General features: G+C 36.5%; 1 protein-coding gene across 3 annotated transcripts in view; it reads right to left on the bottom strand.

The window, feature by feature from the left end:
* Positions 1 to 14,746, bottom strand: part of SMARCAL1 (SNF2 related chromatin remodeling annealing helicase 1) — a 35,025-nt gene that overhangs the window by 4,556 nt on the left and 15,723 nt on the right. For all 3 annotated transcript variants that reach the window (XM_087712465.1, XM_087712472.1, XM_087712456.1), the window contains exons 11-14: positions 9,803 to 9,943; positions 7,406 to 7,624; positions 1,496 to 1,566; positions 162 to 264 (exon numbers count right to left, since the gene is read on the bottom strand). In XM_087712465.1, the coding sequence (XP_087568591.1) occupies positions 162 to 264; positions 1,496 to 1,566; positions 7,406 to 7,624; positions 9,803 to 9,943 (534 nt within the window). The remainder of the gene's footprint in view (positions 1 to 161; positions 265 to 1,495; positions 1,567 to 7,405; positions 7,625 to 9,802; positions 9,944 to 14,746) is intronic.

Genomic DNA, 14,746 nt, shown 5'->3' with positions numbered 1-14,746 from the left:
ACCGCTGCGAACCGGTTGAAACCCACTCCTGGGATAAAGTAAGAGGAGATCCTCTTCAAGTCTCAGGAAAAACAATGATTAACTAAAGAATTCAACTAGGATCAGGGATATCCACCTTCAAGTCATCACCTGACTATGGGGTTATGTAGCAGCAACTGTACCTTTTTCTTCAGTTCCTCACTGATTGCATCCAAAATTAGTTTGTGATGAGCAAATACCAGAAATTTCTGTCTTCCACTTTCCAATAAATCTAGGATATATTCTCTGCAATTAGGGAGAGAGAAAGCTCAATAAACATACTGTAAATAGTATTGTTTTTGCAAGCACTTGAGATTCATGGAAACAAAATAATTTAGACCAGAGCTTTTGGCACCACAAGACAAAATCAAAAGTACTAGCTAAAAATCTACTATTTGCTTCAATCTACACAAAGGTACCGTAATGTTGAATAAAGTTGAACTGAGGGTATGGTCAAGTACCCTATCGGTTAAAGCTAAATGTTGTCTTCAAAGGCTTGTTCAATAGCTAACTCTAGCCAATAGCTATCAATCTTCAAAAAAAAAAAAACCTGAAGCAACTACAATACTCTAGATATGATCTCCATGTATTGCTGGCTTTGATATCATCAGCAGACCATGGCAAAATTTAAGCAAAGGCTTTTGGGTTTCACATGGAACTTAGTCACATTTCTATAAAGAATGCACAGGAAATTCAGATCTATTTTAGGATACCTTGAGGAATTCACCTTTCACGAATACCACAAGACATTTACACCAACAGTTTGACATCTTACTGTTAGCAGTTCTTGAGGATACATACAGAAAAATTCCTTCACAAAGAGAGGTTTGGGTGCTGCTGGGTCTTGGCCTCACATCTTACTCTATTATAACTTCTACAAAGATTTCTGTAACAGTTAGCATTTCTTCTTATGCCATTTCTCAAATTCACAACCTGGAGGATTTAAAGCCTATTAGTCATAAACTAAGCAAAGAAAGGTGGAGCATCTTTTGCTCTAAGGCAGAGGTATCAAACTCACAATGACACCTTGTCATCATGTGACGTATCACAACTTCCCCCCCCCCTTCGCTAAGCTAGGGGTGGGCGTGGCCAGTGCGTGACACATCCGGCCTATGGGCCATGAGTTTAACGCCCCTGCCCTAAATTAAGGAAACAGTTACTTCAGTTGATTGGCAGTTCATCTTCCTGTTTGCAATCTACACATAAAAATTTGCCTGATCAAAATGATTAATGTTAAATAAAAACAATGGGAACAATTGGTGTTTGTATCACTGAGCACAACTTTGACAAAATTCATCAGACTGTCTCACTACAGATATTTCTATTATAATTCTTAAGTCTTTTAACAGACATTTCTCTAGGATCCCCACAAATCAAGATTCTCTTGCATCTTTTCATACTAGTCAGGATTGATCTGATAATTACATCAGATCATTACAAGCCTTGTAATGCATTAAAAGCCAAAAAAACAACTTACAGGATACAGTGAATTTTGGCTTCTGAAGTCTTGTTGTAGAAGATAAGAAGTGCTTCCTTCTGTTCTTGTTTCTGAAAAAGTTATTTGAAAAACTCATTGGTGATACCTGCAAACTCAGGGGGTAAGAAAGATTCACAACTTTTTTGAAGTACCATTTTTTAAAAATCTTATAACCTCTGAATTTCATATTCAACCCAATGCAAATTAATAACTACTCTGACCTACTCTCCTTTTGGTTTTCAATTTTAGGTGAATTAAGATTAAGAATGATGCTAAAAACTAGTCTCATTAAACCAAGAACCAAAAGGAACAGTTTTCAGAAATTTATAAACCCATTTTTTTTGCCCCCAAACTAGCAGTTTGTTAAATTTCACAACTGTGAAATTCTGAAAATACTTGACGCTTGGCACCAATTTATTTATTTATTAAATTTATATGTTGCCCATCTCACTATCAATGAGCTGACTGTGGGCAACTAATTTCTTAGTTACTAGGAATGAGAAGCTACCATAAAATGGAAAAGTCATCTATTTGGAAGTCCCTTAGTAATTTCCTTTTTTTCCTATGGCTAATGTCTATCTCATGGCTAATATATAATATATATATTTATATATATTATATATATACACATTTGGGCATACCAGGGGTTGTGACTTTAAATATATACCTTTCACCCTGGCCTGGCTGATAAGGAGTCGAGCTCTGTAGCTCAATGGTTAACACATCTGCCTAAGAGGCAATAGAGCAGAGGTTCATTCCCAGCAAGGGTATGGCTAGCTGATGAGAGCTAAATAGCTCGAAATAGATCTATACTAGTCTCCCTTTATTTATTTATCAGCACAAATATAACAAATGTAACAAAAAGGCAACAGTAAAAAATATTGGGTTTCTGTCTGGATGGTCTCTTGTGACGAGCCTAATGACAGAGAGTGGAAGTTATATATATATAAGTATATATATAAGTATATACAAGTATATATATATATATACTTAAAGTCACAACCCCTGGTATGCCCAAGTATGGGAGGAAGGTCACACTTCCACTCTCTGTCATTAGGCTCGTCACAAGAGACCATCCAGACAGAAACCCAATATTTTTTACTGTTGCCTTTTTTGTTACATTTGTTATATTTATGCTGATAAATAAATAAAGGGAGACTAGTATAGATCTATTTCAAGCTATTTAGCTCTCATCAGCTAGCTCATCAGCTCAAGTTCGATTCCAAACTTGGGTATGGCTAGCTGATGAGAGCTAAATAGCTTGAAATAGATCTATACTAGTCTCCCTTTATTTATTTATCAGCATAAATATAACATATATATATATATATATATATATATATATATATATATATATATATATATATATATATATATATATATATATACACACACATATACATACACATACACACACACACACATACATACATACATACATATATATACACACACACATACATATACATATGTGTGTGTGTGTGTGTTTATTTGTGCTGATAAATAAATAAAGGGATATATATATATAATGTATATAAAGTATATATCCCATGGATAATGATACATGTATAACATATCAAAATGTATACAGTAATTTGAAATAAATTTATCAACGTAGCATATTTCTATAGCCACAGTTCTATAATTTATCAGTTTCAACAAAATGTATATCAGTGGATTTCACAATATCGATGTATTATTTATCAGTTTTGCAACTCAAAACATTTTAGAAATCATAAGACTTTGATTAAAGCACCAAAGAAGTCCTAAGAACATTAAATAATTCTAATAGGAAGAGAAATCCTTCTCTCACTATTATGAAACTCTTTGACTTTCTTTTATTCGAAAGTAGAAATGACCAAGCACAGGGAGATTTGCAACATTTCATTATCTAAGTTTCTTGGTTGCCCTCCTCCCCACCTGTGTGCTTTTGCCCTTGATCCATCTGAAGATACACTCAATGCATAACATGTGAAGTGGGCCTGGCTTAAGATTTTTACACCCATGAACTTTATCTCCTGGTTGCTGCCTCTCAAATGATGGCAGAGCTTAACCAAAGTCACCCTGCCTCCTCTCCAATCTGCCAAATGGGAGACTTCCTGGGGGCGTGGCCTGTTGCCGAGGAGGGCTCCACCGAGCTCCTCAGAGACCTGGTCTGTATATCTAAATAAGATCATAGATAGCACCCCTTTTTGGCTAAGAAAGGGGCAGGGAGTAGCTCTGTAGGCTAGGGTCTATTCGTAAGCCACAGCCTTTTTCTTTTTTTTGGCTGTGGATAGAGATTAGATCCAGCCGGAGCGGAGCTTTTATCTCCAGCCAGTTCTTCTCAGCTGCCTTTTTTTTTTGGCAGCCCCAGACAGGCTAGCCCCCCCCAGGACAAAACAAAGTTTTTTCAAGCTAGAACTGATACGGGCGGGTCCCACTCCTGTGAGATTTATGCTTTTATTACTATCTTAAATACCAGCACCATTTGTCTTAGAGACTTCTTTGTCTAAACGGACTTCAAAATGGCGATTTCTCTCCGTGGATGATTGATAGTGGATGTACTTAGCCGGTTTTACCTTCCTGCAGACCGCTCCTTAACAAAATAAACCCTTCTTCTTTGGAAATAGAGGGGAGCAAAGCGCTGCTTATTTGTTTATTTATTATGGCACCCAGGTCAAAGAAGCGCCTTGCTACAAATGTGTCTAAAGAATTTAAAGAATTTTTACTGGAACCACAGCCTTTGTCTCCTATGCCTTCTACTGGAGAATTTTTAACACAAGAATATCTCTTTAAAATGTTTAATGATTTTAAACAAGAAATTAAGGAATTTGTATTGGAACTATATGATGATTTAAAGTCTAAAGTTAATCAAATGAAGGCGAATACGTTCGCAGCCGTGTCTGCCCTGTCAGATTATTCTGCTGAAATAGAGAACAAATTGGAAAGCTTGGAGAAGGCTAATTTTAATTTGACTACCAATATTCAAATTTTACAACAAAAAATTAGAGACACTGAAGAACAGCTTATGATGATAAATTTTAATAGGAAGGCATTTGCAATAAGAGTCAGAGGATTCCGTGAAAAGGAGCAAGAGAATCTGAAACAGACCTTTGCTGAAGCCTTTAGCCATGCGGTGGGAAGCCCGGGACTTAACTTTGATTGGCAGATTCGGAAAATCTATCGCCAGAACTCATTGATAGCGGAACAGCGACAGCTCCCGAGGGACATAATTATACATTTCTCTACAAAAGAATCTAGAAACGCGATTGTGCAAAAGTTTCATAATAACAGTCTCCGAGTTGATGACCAGGACCTGATTGTCTTCAAAGATATACCTTTCCAGATGTTGAAAGCAAGAAGGGACTACACCTTTTTAACTAAAGAGCTTAGGAGTCAACAGATTCGATACAGATGGGAGGCCCCTGCGGCATCACGGTCACATTTGAGAATCAAAGATTTCGTCTTAACTCTGTTTCGGAGGCTCGAGATTTCTATTGTAGGACTTTGAAGGCGGGACTTCCTGACTCACTTGGAAGAGAGGAGAGACAAGTGGAAGGAGAAGGCAAGCGGCAGGCCATGTGGCTGAAAGATGGAGGGGGTAGCCTTTCCTCTCTCGGAGAAGCAGAAAAACGGAGATCGAGAATTTAGACATTTCAAAATATTCGCCAAAGTTGAGGACTGAATGGGGGTTTGAGACCTCTCTCCGGTAGAAAAAGCGGACTAACTCTTATTAGAAGGGAAAGCTGGGTGAAACTACTTTGAGCTAGATCTTAAATTAATGTCAGCATAAATTTGATAGTGGTAAACATCAGACAAGCAAGGGATGAGGGTAAAATATATGTGGAATGATTTACGTTGTTTAAAGCTTATTAGAAGAGAAAGCCGGTTGGGATTATCTTAAGATAGGTGTAAAAAGAATGCGGAATGATTTATGTTGTTTAAACTTTGTTAGAAGGGACTACTTTAAAACAGAAGGTTAACTGACTCTTGCTGAAAGTATTATTTGAATATGTGGAATGATCTATGCTATTTAACTCTTACTAGAAGGGAAAGTTGGTTGAAATTACTTTGAGTTAGATTTTAAACAAATGCCAGCATCAATTTGATAGTGGTAAATATCAGACAAGTAAGGGATGAGGGTAAAATGCATGTGGAATGAACTACGTTATTTAAATCCTATTAGAAGAGAAAGTCGGTTGGAATTATCTTAAGATAGAAATTGATTTCTGTGTAAAGTAATAATTGATCTACGCTGCTTAAACTTTACTAAGAAGGGGAAGCTTGGTTAGATTATTTTGAATTATTGTTTGAAAAGGAGGTTAAGAAAGATCATTTACGCTGTTTAAATTTTATTAGAAGGGAAAGTTTGATTACTCTTCTGTAAAGTAATATTTGAATATGTGGCATGAACCACGTTGCTTAAATTTTATCGGAAGGGATCATAAGGTTTAGGAAGAGGAACGGGAGAGTCTACAGAAGGTTGGGGTAAATAGCAAAGAAGTAAGAGACGAGAATAAAATATAGATAGAATGATTTATACTATTTAAGCATAGATAAAGATGGGGGGCTGAGATCAACACAAAGTGTGGTTTCTTTTTTTCTTTTTTTTTCTTTTCTCTTTTCTTTTCTTTCTTCTTTTTTTTCTGTTTTTCTTTCTTTTGATATATTACTTTTATTTTTTAATCCATATGTATACAAGATATTTTAGACAGAAGGTAGTGCCAGGTGTGGGCCCTGGGAAGTCGGGAGGATTAGGGATGGGGATTTGTGGGGGGGGTGGGGGGGTGTTAACATAGTTTTAATAAGAACAAGAATGTATTTATATACGGTGGTGTTTTTTTTTTTTTTTGTTTTTTTTTCCTTGGTTCATTTTACTTTTATCAGATTAAACAACACTCGAATAAAGGCATACACCAAGGAGGGAGGTAGAGGGAAAGAAGAGGGAGGAGTAAGGAAGGAGTAAGGGGAATGTAAGGAGGGTGTGTGGGGAGTAAGGGGAGAAGGAAGGCTTGAGGGGAAAGGGAAGTAGGAGGGGAGTGTTAGAGGGAGAAAGGAAAGTTGGAGGGGGTAGATGGGGTGTATGGAGGATGGAAGGGTTAGGTGGGGTTGTGAATGATGAGTTGTGTTTCCTTTTTATTTGTTCGTTTTATTTCCTTTTTTTTTCTTTTCTTATAGCAAATACCCTGTATATAAGTGATTGCAAATTGAATGTGAAAAATGAATAAAATATATTTTTTTTAAAAAAAATATCTGCCAAATGGGCAAACCTTCATTAAAACCTGCACAATCTCATATCTTGCCTCATAACAAACCTATTCAAACAGAACCATCCCTCTCATCTGACAATCACAAGCATATCATGCCAACCCCTACTTTATGCTAACCTTCATTATGAATCACTACTATGGTTTGAGCTTTCAAACACAGAGAAAGCAGAGTGGATGTGTTTGGTTTTAAAGTTCTCAGCTTTAGAAACTCATTGGATATGTCCTTTCTTCATGCGTTCGTGCCCTGTTTCCCTGAAAATAAGACCACCCCGATAATAAGCCCAATCAGACTTTTGAGCGCATGTGCTAAAATAAGCCCTCCCCCAAAAATATTGCAACATGGCAGCAGCCATCAGGTGACCACGCGGCCTCCTGCACCTCAAAAATAATAAGACCTCCCCAAAAATAAGGCCAAGCACTTATTTCGGGGTCAAAAGAAAATAAGACCCTGTCTTATTTTCAGGAAAATAAGTACCATTCTGAGATGTGGCATTCTGGAATTCTAGATTTTAGAACTTGCAAAAAAATAAATCATAATTATAGTTACCAAGCAGAAATTCATTTATAAGACAAATACATCATATTTTGCATTTTCAAACTGTTATATTAGCATTCTAATTAAATACAGCCATATGTTAGACCAACATTATCAACTTACACTTTTAAAACCCTTTGCCATTTCCTTTGCAGCTGCTGTCAACTCAGCCTTGGTTCTTGTATCAATGCCTTCAGGAGTTATCACTATCATTTTGCGTTGCTTTGCAGGAAGTTGAGAAAGCACCTCAGATTTCAGGCGACGGATCATGATAGTTTCTTCTAACAGGAGCTTCAGTTCCCCAAGGTTGGAAGATCCAGAATAATCCCATCCCCAGGGCCGCTGAAATTCACGAGGGACATTAATGTGAGTTTCAGTGCAGAGTGAGAGCCTTTCCCACATCAGCACAATAAACATTTTAAAACATCCACCTCAGCCTCTTATGGACACTTTGCATAAAAATTAAAAAAAAAATGAACTTGTGATTTATAGACCTTGCGATTCTTTATAGATTATATAAAGAAGAGCAATATGTAAGTTTAGAGAAAGAGCGAAATATATTTGTACTTATAACTGCTGTGAAGAATATTAGAAGCCACTTCTTTATACTTTTTTCTTTATTTTTCTTCAACTTTTCTTCTTTTCTTGTATTTCTTCCTTTATTTCTTCTTCATATTAGTTTGTGTTAGTTTTTATCTTCTAGTTTAAAACTTCTAATAAACATTATATACACTTTCCCTATTGTAAAGACTTCCATTTGAATTATAAGGAGATCTTCAGTATTCATTTGTCCTTTATGGCATTCTAAAGATATCAGTCTCTTTGTAGTCCTGTTGACAAGTCTAATTCAAATAAATCTCTGGATAAGTGTAATGGGATTACTGGCTCTTTACAACCAGCAACAAAAAAGCTTCTTACTTAAAACAAATAGCTGAGGAGAATGAAGGAGGAACCGTTTCTATGCCAACTATGATCAGAATCAGGTCACAGATACAGGGGCATCAGCTTAAAACTACCCAATGCCCCAATGAAGCTTTTATGTTACACTTGATGATGAATTGGGTGCTAGTAAAATTCCACAAGCATCCCCAAGTCCATCCCTGTCACAGAGTTTCTTCTTTTTCTATTCTAAAAATGCCTTTTCCTCACACTAACTAATGTCTCATACTAACTAATGGCAGGTCCATTCTGTGAAGCATACATTTCAGTTTTTTTATTATTTATTACTTTTTATGTGAACATACTAAATACTACTTCCTCATTCCTGTTTTCCTCACAATAATCCTGTGGAGTGGGGTGGGCTGAAAGAGTGTGATTGGTCCAAAATCACCCAGTTAATTTCATGCCTAAGGCAGAACTATGGTAGAAATCCCAGTCTTTTGGTTTCTAGCCTGGTGCCATAACCATTACATCAAACTGTTGTTATTATTTTATTATTTATATTATGTATAAGAGCTGTGGTGTCCCAGGGGTTAGAATGCAGTATTGTAGGCTAATTCTGCTGACTGCCAATACCAGCAGTTGACTTAGACTTCCATCCTTCCAGGGTGGGTAAAATGAGGACCCAGATTGTTGGGGGCAGTATGCTAATTCTGTAAACTGCTTAGAGATGGCTGTAAAGCACTGTGAAGCGGTATATAAGAGTAAGTGCTTTTGCTAGTGCTAGTGCTGTCTTTTTAATATATAACTGAAGGTGGGACACATACTTAATATTCCTGCTTCCTAGTTTCCTTACATTTATAGTTCTCTGAGGTGAGTTGGGCTGAGAGAATGACTGACCCAAAGTCACCCAGCTGGTTTTCATGCATAAGGCAGGTCTAAAACTCTCAGTCCCCAGGTTTCTAGGCCAGCACCGTCACCACTAAACCAAACTGGTTCTTTTATAAATGTATCTATGGATGTTGACATAATGGCTAGATTCTGATATCCTTAAAACACTCTCTCTTATAACTGTGCTTGAAATTTGACCAAAAATTCAATAACATTATACCCTCGTCTATTCAAGGCATGCAATTCACTTATCTTTTTGCTAATATAAGCTAATATAACCACAAACATTTCCATGCCTGTAGAAAGATGGTTAAATCAATGAATTCTGGTGTTGCAGAAAACTAGGGGAGCAAATTATCTGCATTGAGCAGATAATTCTTAAGTTCTTCTTAATTTTTAGTCCTTTAGTTTTAAGTTTTAGAATTTTACTTTTAAAGTTCACAGACAAGATGTACGACCATGGCAACAGAAGATCAGATTTTCCTAAGGCTTCTCAGTTTTACCATTTGCTCAAGAAGGACTGAATTTTATTTCCATTAAGGGCTTCATTTATTAAAAAAGGCGAGGCAATTATAGGTGCATGCATTCTACAGCCAGTTGGTGCTGTAAAAAGTGATTCTGTCTACAGAAAGGAATCTGCAAACCAAATTTGCTAAATCTATATAAAGCATGAAATGCTTTCCAGCATGAAAGATTATTATTCCCAAATAGCCTTTTTTTCTGGCAGACATGCAAGTATACCTAGATTACCTGTTTAGCATCACAGTAGCGGACCCCAAAGTCATGGAACTGAGAGAAGAAGGTAGGCTGGACCATTGCAATCTGCGTGTACAGCTCTGCGGGACGTGACATGGCAGGGGTTCCTGATAATAAGATTACTCGTTTGGCAGCCTGCATGAGAATAATGTCACAAAAGTGAATTATACCAAGCAATGAGGAGGAGGGGGAAAAACTTTCTGGGCCAGAAATGGTGGACTTAGGTGTCAACTTGCTTTAATCTTACCTCTACTGGCAACTCAACAGGTGGCAGTAGGCAAGGCACTCTTACTCAGATATGGAAGCAATTTGTGCAAAACAACACCTTTAAATCTCTTGGTAGCATCATACTTTTAACATTCAAATAACATGATAGACAGGAGTCAAAACAGAGTACCTTTCAACATTTTTTCCTTGGTTCCTGCTAAGTAAAGGGAACCCCAATTGATTAGTGTTATTCTTAGCCCAGCCATTTCATGTAGGAGCTTTCCTATGAAATGTTTCTGATGAAAAGGGGCACTTGTCAGTTAAAAAAAAGTGTATCCAAGCAAATGGAATTAATCTTCTTCTGGTTTTTGAATATTGCTATTCCTGTGTACAGGTAGCCCTCACCTATTGATTGCCTTGTGCAATAATCATTTAAAGTCACGGTGATACTGAAAAAATAAATTTAAAATTTACATGATCTTCACATGCCTTAGTCATGGGCTCACTGTTACACCCAGTATGTGTTGTCCTGTGCCTGTGCTGTTTTTTCCTCCCTCTCTCCCTTTGCACATTGAAGAGGACGGGTTTACAAAAAAGTAAGCAGGCACAGGGGGAGTATATCAGGTGTTACAATGTGCTCCAGGCTGCCACTGCCAGTGCATTGCTTTTTACGTGTATTCCCCACTATGAATCCATTTACTCTCTTATAATCCCTTCCTCTCCAATGAATGTAAATAGAATTAATTGCTATTTATCCCAGTGCTAGGATAAACATCCCAAAGAGCTGGGGAGTAGAGAAAAGGAAAACACAGCTATGGTCATGTGATTTTCCACCTAGTGACCGCTCTGCTTAATCGCAGAGCTGCTAGTCCCAATTGTAGACACTACGCTATATATTGTAGACACTACCCTATATATAAAAACCGTGATCTACTTGTCCTAGGGAGGGGATGACTTTCTGGTATCTTGATATCAAATAAGTATCAAATGCTGGTAACTGAAGTCCAAAGCACTTACAAAGTTCCTCATTGCTTATCTCATTTATATTGAAATAAGGCAGCCGCTGCCAGCAGGTGATGGCATACATTGCACTGAAAAAAAAGAACTCGGGGGAATTTTTTAGCTACATAAATCGACAGCAAAAATTAAATGTAGGAAATGGATAGAGTCTTTGTTTTTGAACCTGTTTTTCAAATAGGTTGGCTATAATATTCGTGGTAAGATTGCATAAATACCAGAATATCTTACTTTCACATAACTTATCCAACAACCTACATTGAAAAGGACTAAATGAAGAGCGTAAGAAGAACATTTTAAAAAGTAAAACCACTGAAGGTGCAAAAGTGCCCTATTTCCATGCAGTGATTTACTGAGTTTTTTTTAAGATTTCCATAGCCTGTGGTTACTATGCTATTTGCTGTGCTTTGCACCATGGTGATTATTCAAATCCATATTGTACTGGAACTACAATTACAGCCATCTTCCAGATGCCAATCCCTCCTGCCTTAATCAGCTCCTTGGCATTTAAAGTCAAGGGTGTTCTAACTGACACATGGAAACAGCGGATAATGATTTTAATACAGAAACTCTTCTTAAAAGAAAAACTAATTGGGAGACTGGATCTGATTTTCATTCCTGTAATAAAATAAAATAGATACAAAGCTATAGTGTTAACTTTGAAAGGAGCCCAAAATCTATTATTGTGTCCCATCATCATCACCACCACAAGGCATCCAAACGTGACCTGAAAATGAAGATGCAAAAATAGCTATCATTTGATTTTCAATAGCATCATATATTCCAACTATACACAGAATGAAGAGTATTGAGAGCACTTAACTGTAGGCAAGAAAAAGAAAGAAAGAAAGCTATGAGTAGATTCATGAATACATTGGCTAAAATTAAATTTCTGCCCTTAAAAATATTAAAGCCCTACTTATCCAATAACAACAATTGGTATTCTGAGAGATAAAACCGAGCATTAAGTTCTCAGGTAAAGAATACTTCTTGAAGCAAGCAAGCGCATACACACACACGCACACACATCAGATTCATGGTAGCTTTTACTTTCAGAGGTAAGCCAATGCTGCAAACACGCTTTCAGAAGCTATATTAACGATCTTTCTATAGTTGCATAGCACACAGGGTTCATATTTTCCAAAGCCATTGCCATTACACATGCGGAGAAAAACTAATTCAGTAGTCATTATTTCCTGTATTTCAGTGGATGAATGTTAGTCAATGGAAATGGAAAGTTGCATTACACCATTAAAAATAAAACTTAATGTTTGATTAATATGCATCTTCATATAAATTTCACTAATTATTTGCCACTGAAAATTTTGAGACTTGTAATTCATTAAACCAGGGGTCGGCAACTTTAAACACTGAAAGAGCCATTTGGACCTGTTTCCTACAGAAAAGGAAACACCGGGAGCCACAAAACGCTTCCCGTGCCTGACTATTTCCTCAGCGACCACAGAACTAGCATATGTAGTTGAATTAAACGTTCTGTTTTCTTCTGAAACTTTTCTTTTCTTGGATTTATCCATGATTGGCTTACCAAGGGTCAAAAAGATGAAAAAAATTGCATGCTGGCGGGTATCACACATTGGCAGTTGTGATGCATATTTTGAGTGACAGGGAGCCGCAGCAGAAGGATGAAAGAGTCAATGCTGCTACAGAGCTGTGGGTTGCTGAACCGGCATTAAACTCATGTTCTATATTCATCACCATTGTCTAACTTGAATTATCCATGTGATTATAGCTTGATGATAAATGACTACAGAGTAAGAATTTCTACCACTTCTGGGTACCAATGCAATAGAATCATATGTTCCACTGGTCTATTTTGAACTTTATCCTAGGAACAAAGGAGTGAGTCAATACATAGACTTTAGATATGCCATTAAACAGTTTGCATCTAAGAAGGATCACTGCATCTAGAGAAGAATCTTGAGTAGGTGTATTTGTTGAGATTGATTTAAATGATCAACAAAGGACAATCAGTCAATTCCTCTAAGTAACAAAGCAATTTTAACACACTACAGGAAAAGACAGTTATAGAAAGATTGAACATAAAATTTTGGATATCCTGTTGCAAACTGCCATTAAAAATGATGATGATGATGATGACAGGATTATGATGATGAAGAATGATAACATATCCTGGTGCATATTGCTCCCTCCCCCAATATGTTTTGTTGTTGTTGGGATATGATCTTTTTTTTTTTCATTGTTGTATGCTATCAAGAGTTGGGGGTGTGTGTGAATTGGGAGGCCATATACTGTAAGTCTTGAAATAAATAAAATAAAACAGGATACAGAAGTACAGGACATAAACTCTGGATCTAGATGATCTGGAAGCTACATAATTACTTTTGATAGTAACTGTTCTAGAGATGGAAAAGTAGGTAGATAATCTATGCATGGCCTAGTTGTGCACTTTAGAGCATTTGGGCTGTTGCCAGCCGCAAACTGTGCAAGTTGTATTTTCAATGATGAGAGTGCATTTATTTATTTTATTCAATTTGGATTCTGTCCAATTCCAACTGTTTTTGATTCATATTCCAATTTGGGATATGAAACCAACTCAGGAGACTATATTATACATTCATAACATTCATATAGCTGCCTAAATCTTTAGCAAGGGAGCATCAATACTTTATCATGGATGATTGAGAAATCTACAGAGGATATACTAAAAATATTTCTGTTCATAATTGGTTTTGAAACTTACGGAATTTTAGACTTATATACATGGGCCTATTTGAAGTGTCTATATATAACTGCTCAAAAGCATTTTCCTTAGCAAATAATATTTAAAATGGATGGTAAAAAACACCACTTTATCTTAAGAAGCTATCAATGTGTAACTGATCCTGAAGTTAAGATAAACTTTTAATGTTACAATGGTGCCAATTTTCCTTTCCCCAATGCAATTTTCATATCTGCTCTTCAACAGTTTCAATATGAAACTTCAACCTTGCTTTTTAATCGTTTTGATTGCATGCCATCATTTTCACATTACTTTTAATACTTACAAGGCCCATATTAAATAGTCCTAGAAGAGGAACTTGGTGTTTTCATTTTAATTGGTGAATAATAACTTTGTGAATATTAACGTATCAATATTTATAGAAAATAAAGAGGAAAAGATAAAGATCCTCTCAAGTCAAATTTAATTTCAAGTGACTACGTAGACACAACTATGCCATTTTCTTGGCAGCTTTTCCTCCTGGGAAATAAAAGAAATTTAAATCTAGCTACAAGCTCTGAGTAGCCTCCTATGCAGATAGCCAAATCCAATCCACCTTAGCTTCAAAATCCAGATAAGATGGGCTAGCTTTGTTAGTGACTAAGATAACCAATACTGATGGATCATTATTGTTCAGGTTAATTTTGCTTAAAAACATTACTTAGTGACTGACTGGTTGTCCAGGAATTTTTTTCAGTATCTGAAATTGCTTTCCATATCTCAGAACTTAATAATTAAATCTTTTTTTTTCATCTAAATGACATTTTTTCAAAAAAAAAAAGTATATACAGTGGTACCTTGGTACTTGCCTGGGATTCATTCCAAGACACACAATGAGTATTAAAAGCAAACCATGTGACTTACCACATGACCCTTTATTTTGGCTGGAAAGAGTAGTGAATCACGAGGCAGCTGACATCACCTAATTCTACCTTACCCGTCAAATACCGAGATAAAGTTAAGTACTTTATCTA

This window comes from Thamnophis sirtalis, unplaced genomic scaffold (assembly GCF_051295495.1).
Source record: "Thamnophis sirtalis isolate CommonGarterSnake01/CBP01778 unplaced genomic scaffold, rThaSir2_p1.2 scaffold_1, whole genome shotgun sequence".
Lineage (NCBI taxonomy): Eukaryota > Metazoa > Chordata > Lepidosauria > Squamata > Natricidae > Thamnophis > Thamnophis sirtalis.
Note: the sequence above shows the minus strand (reverse complement) of the source record. Positions and strands in the feature narration are given on the sequence as shown.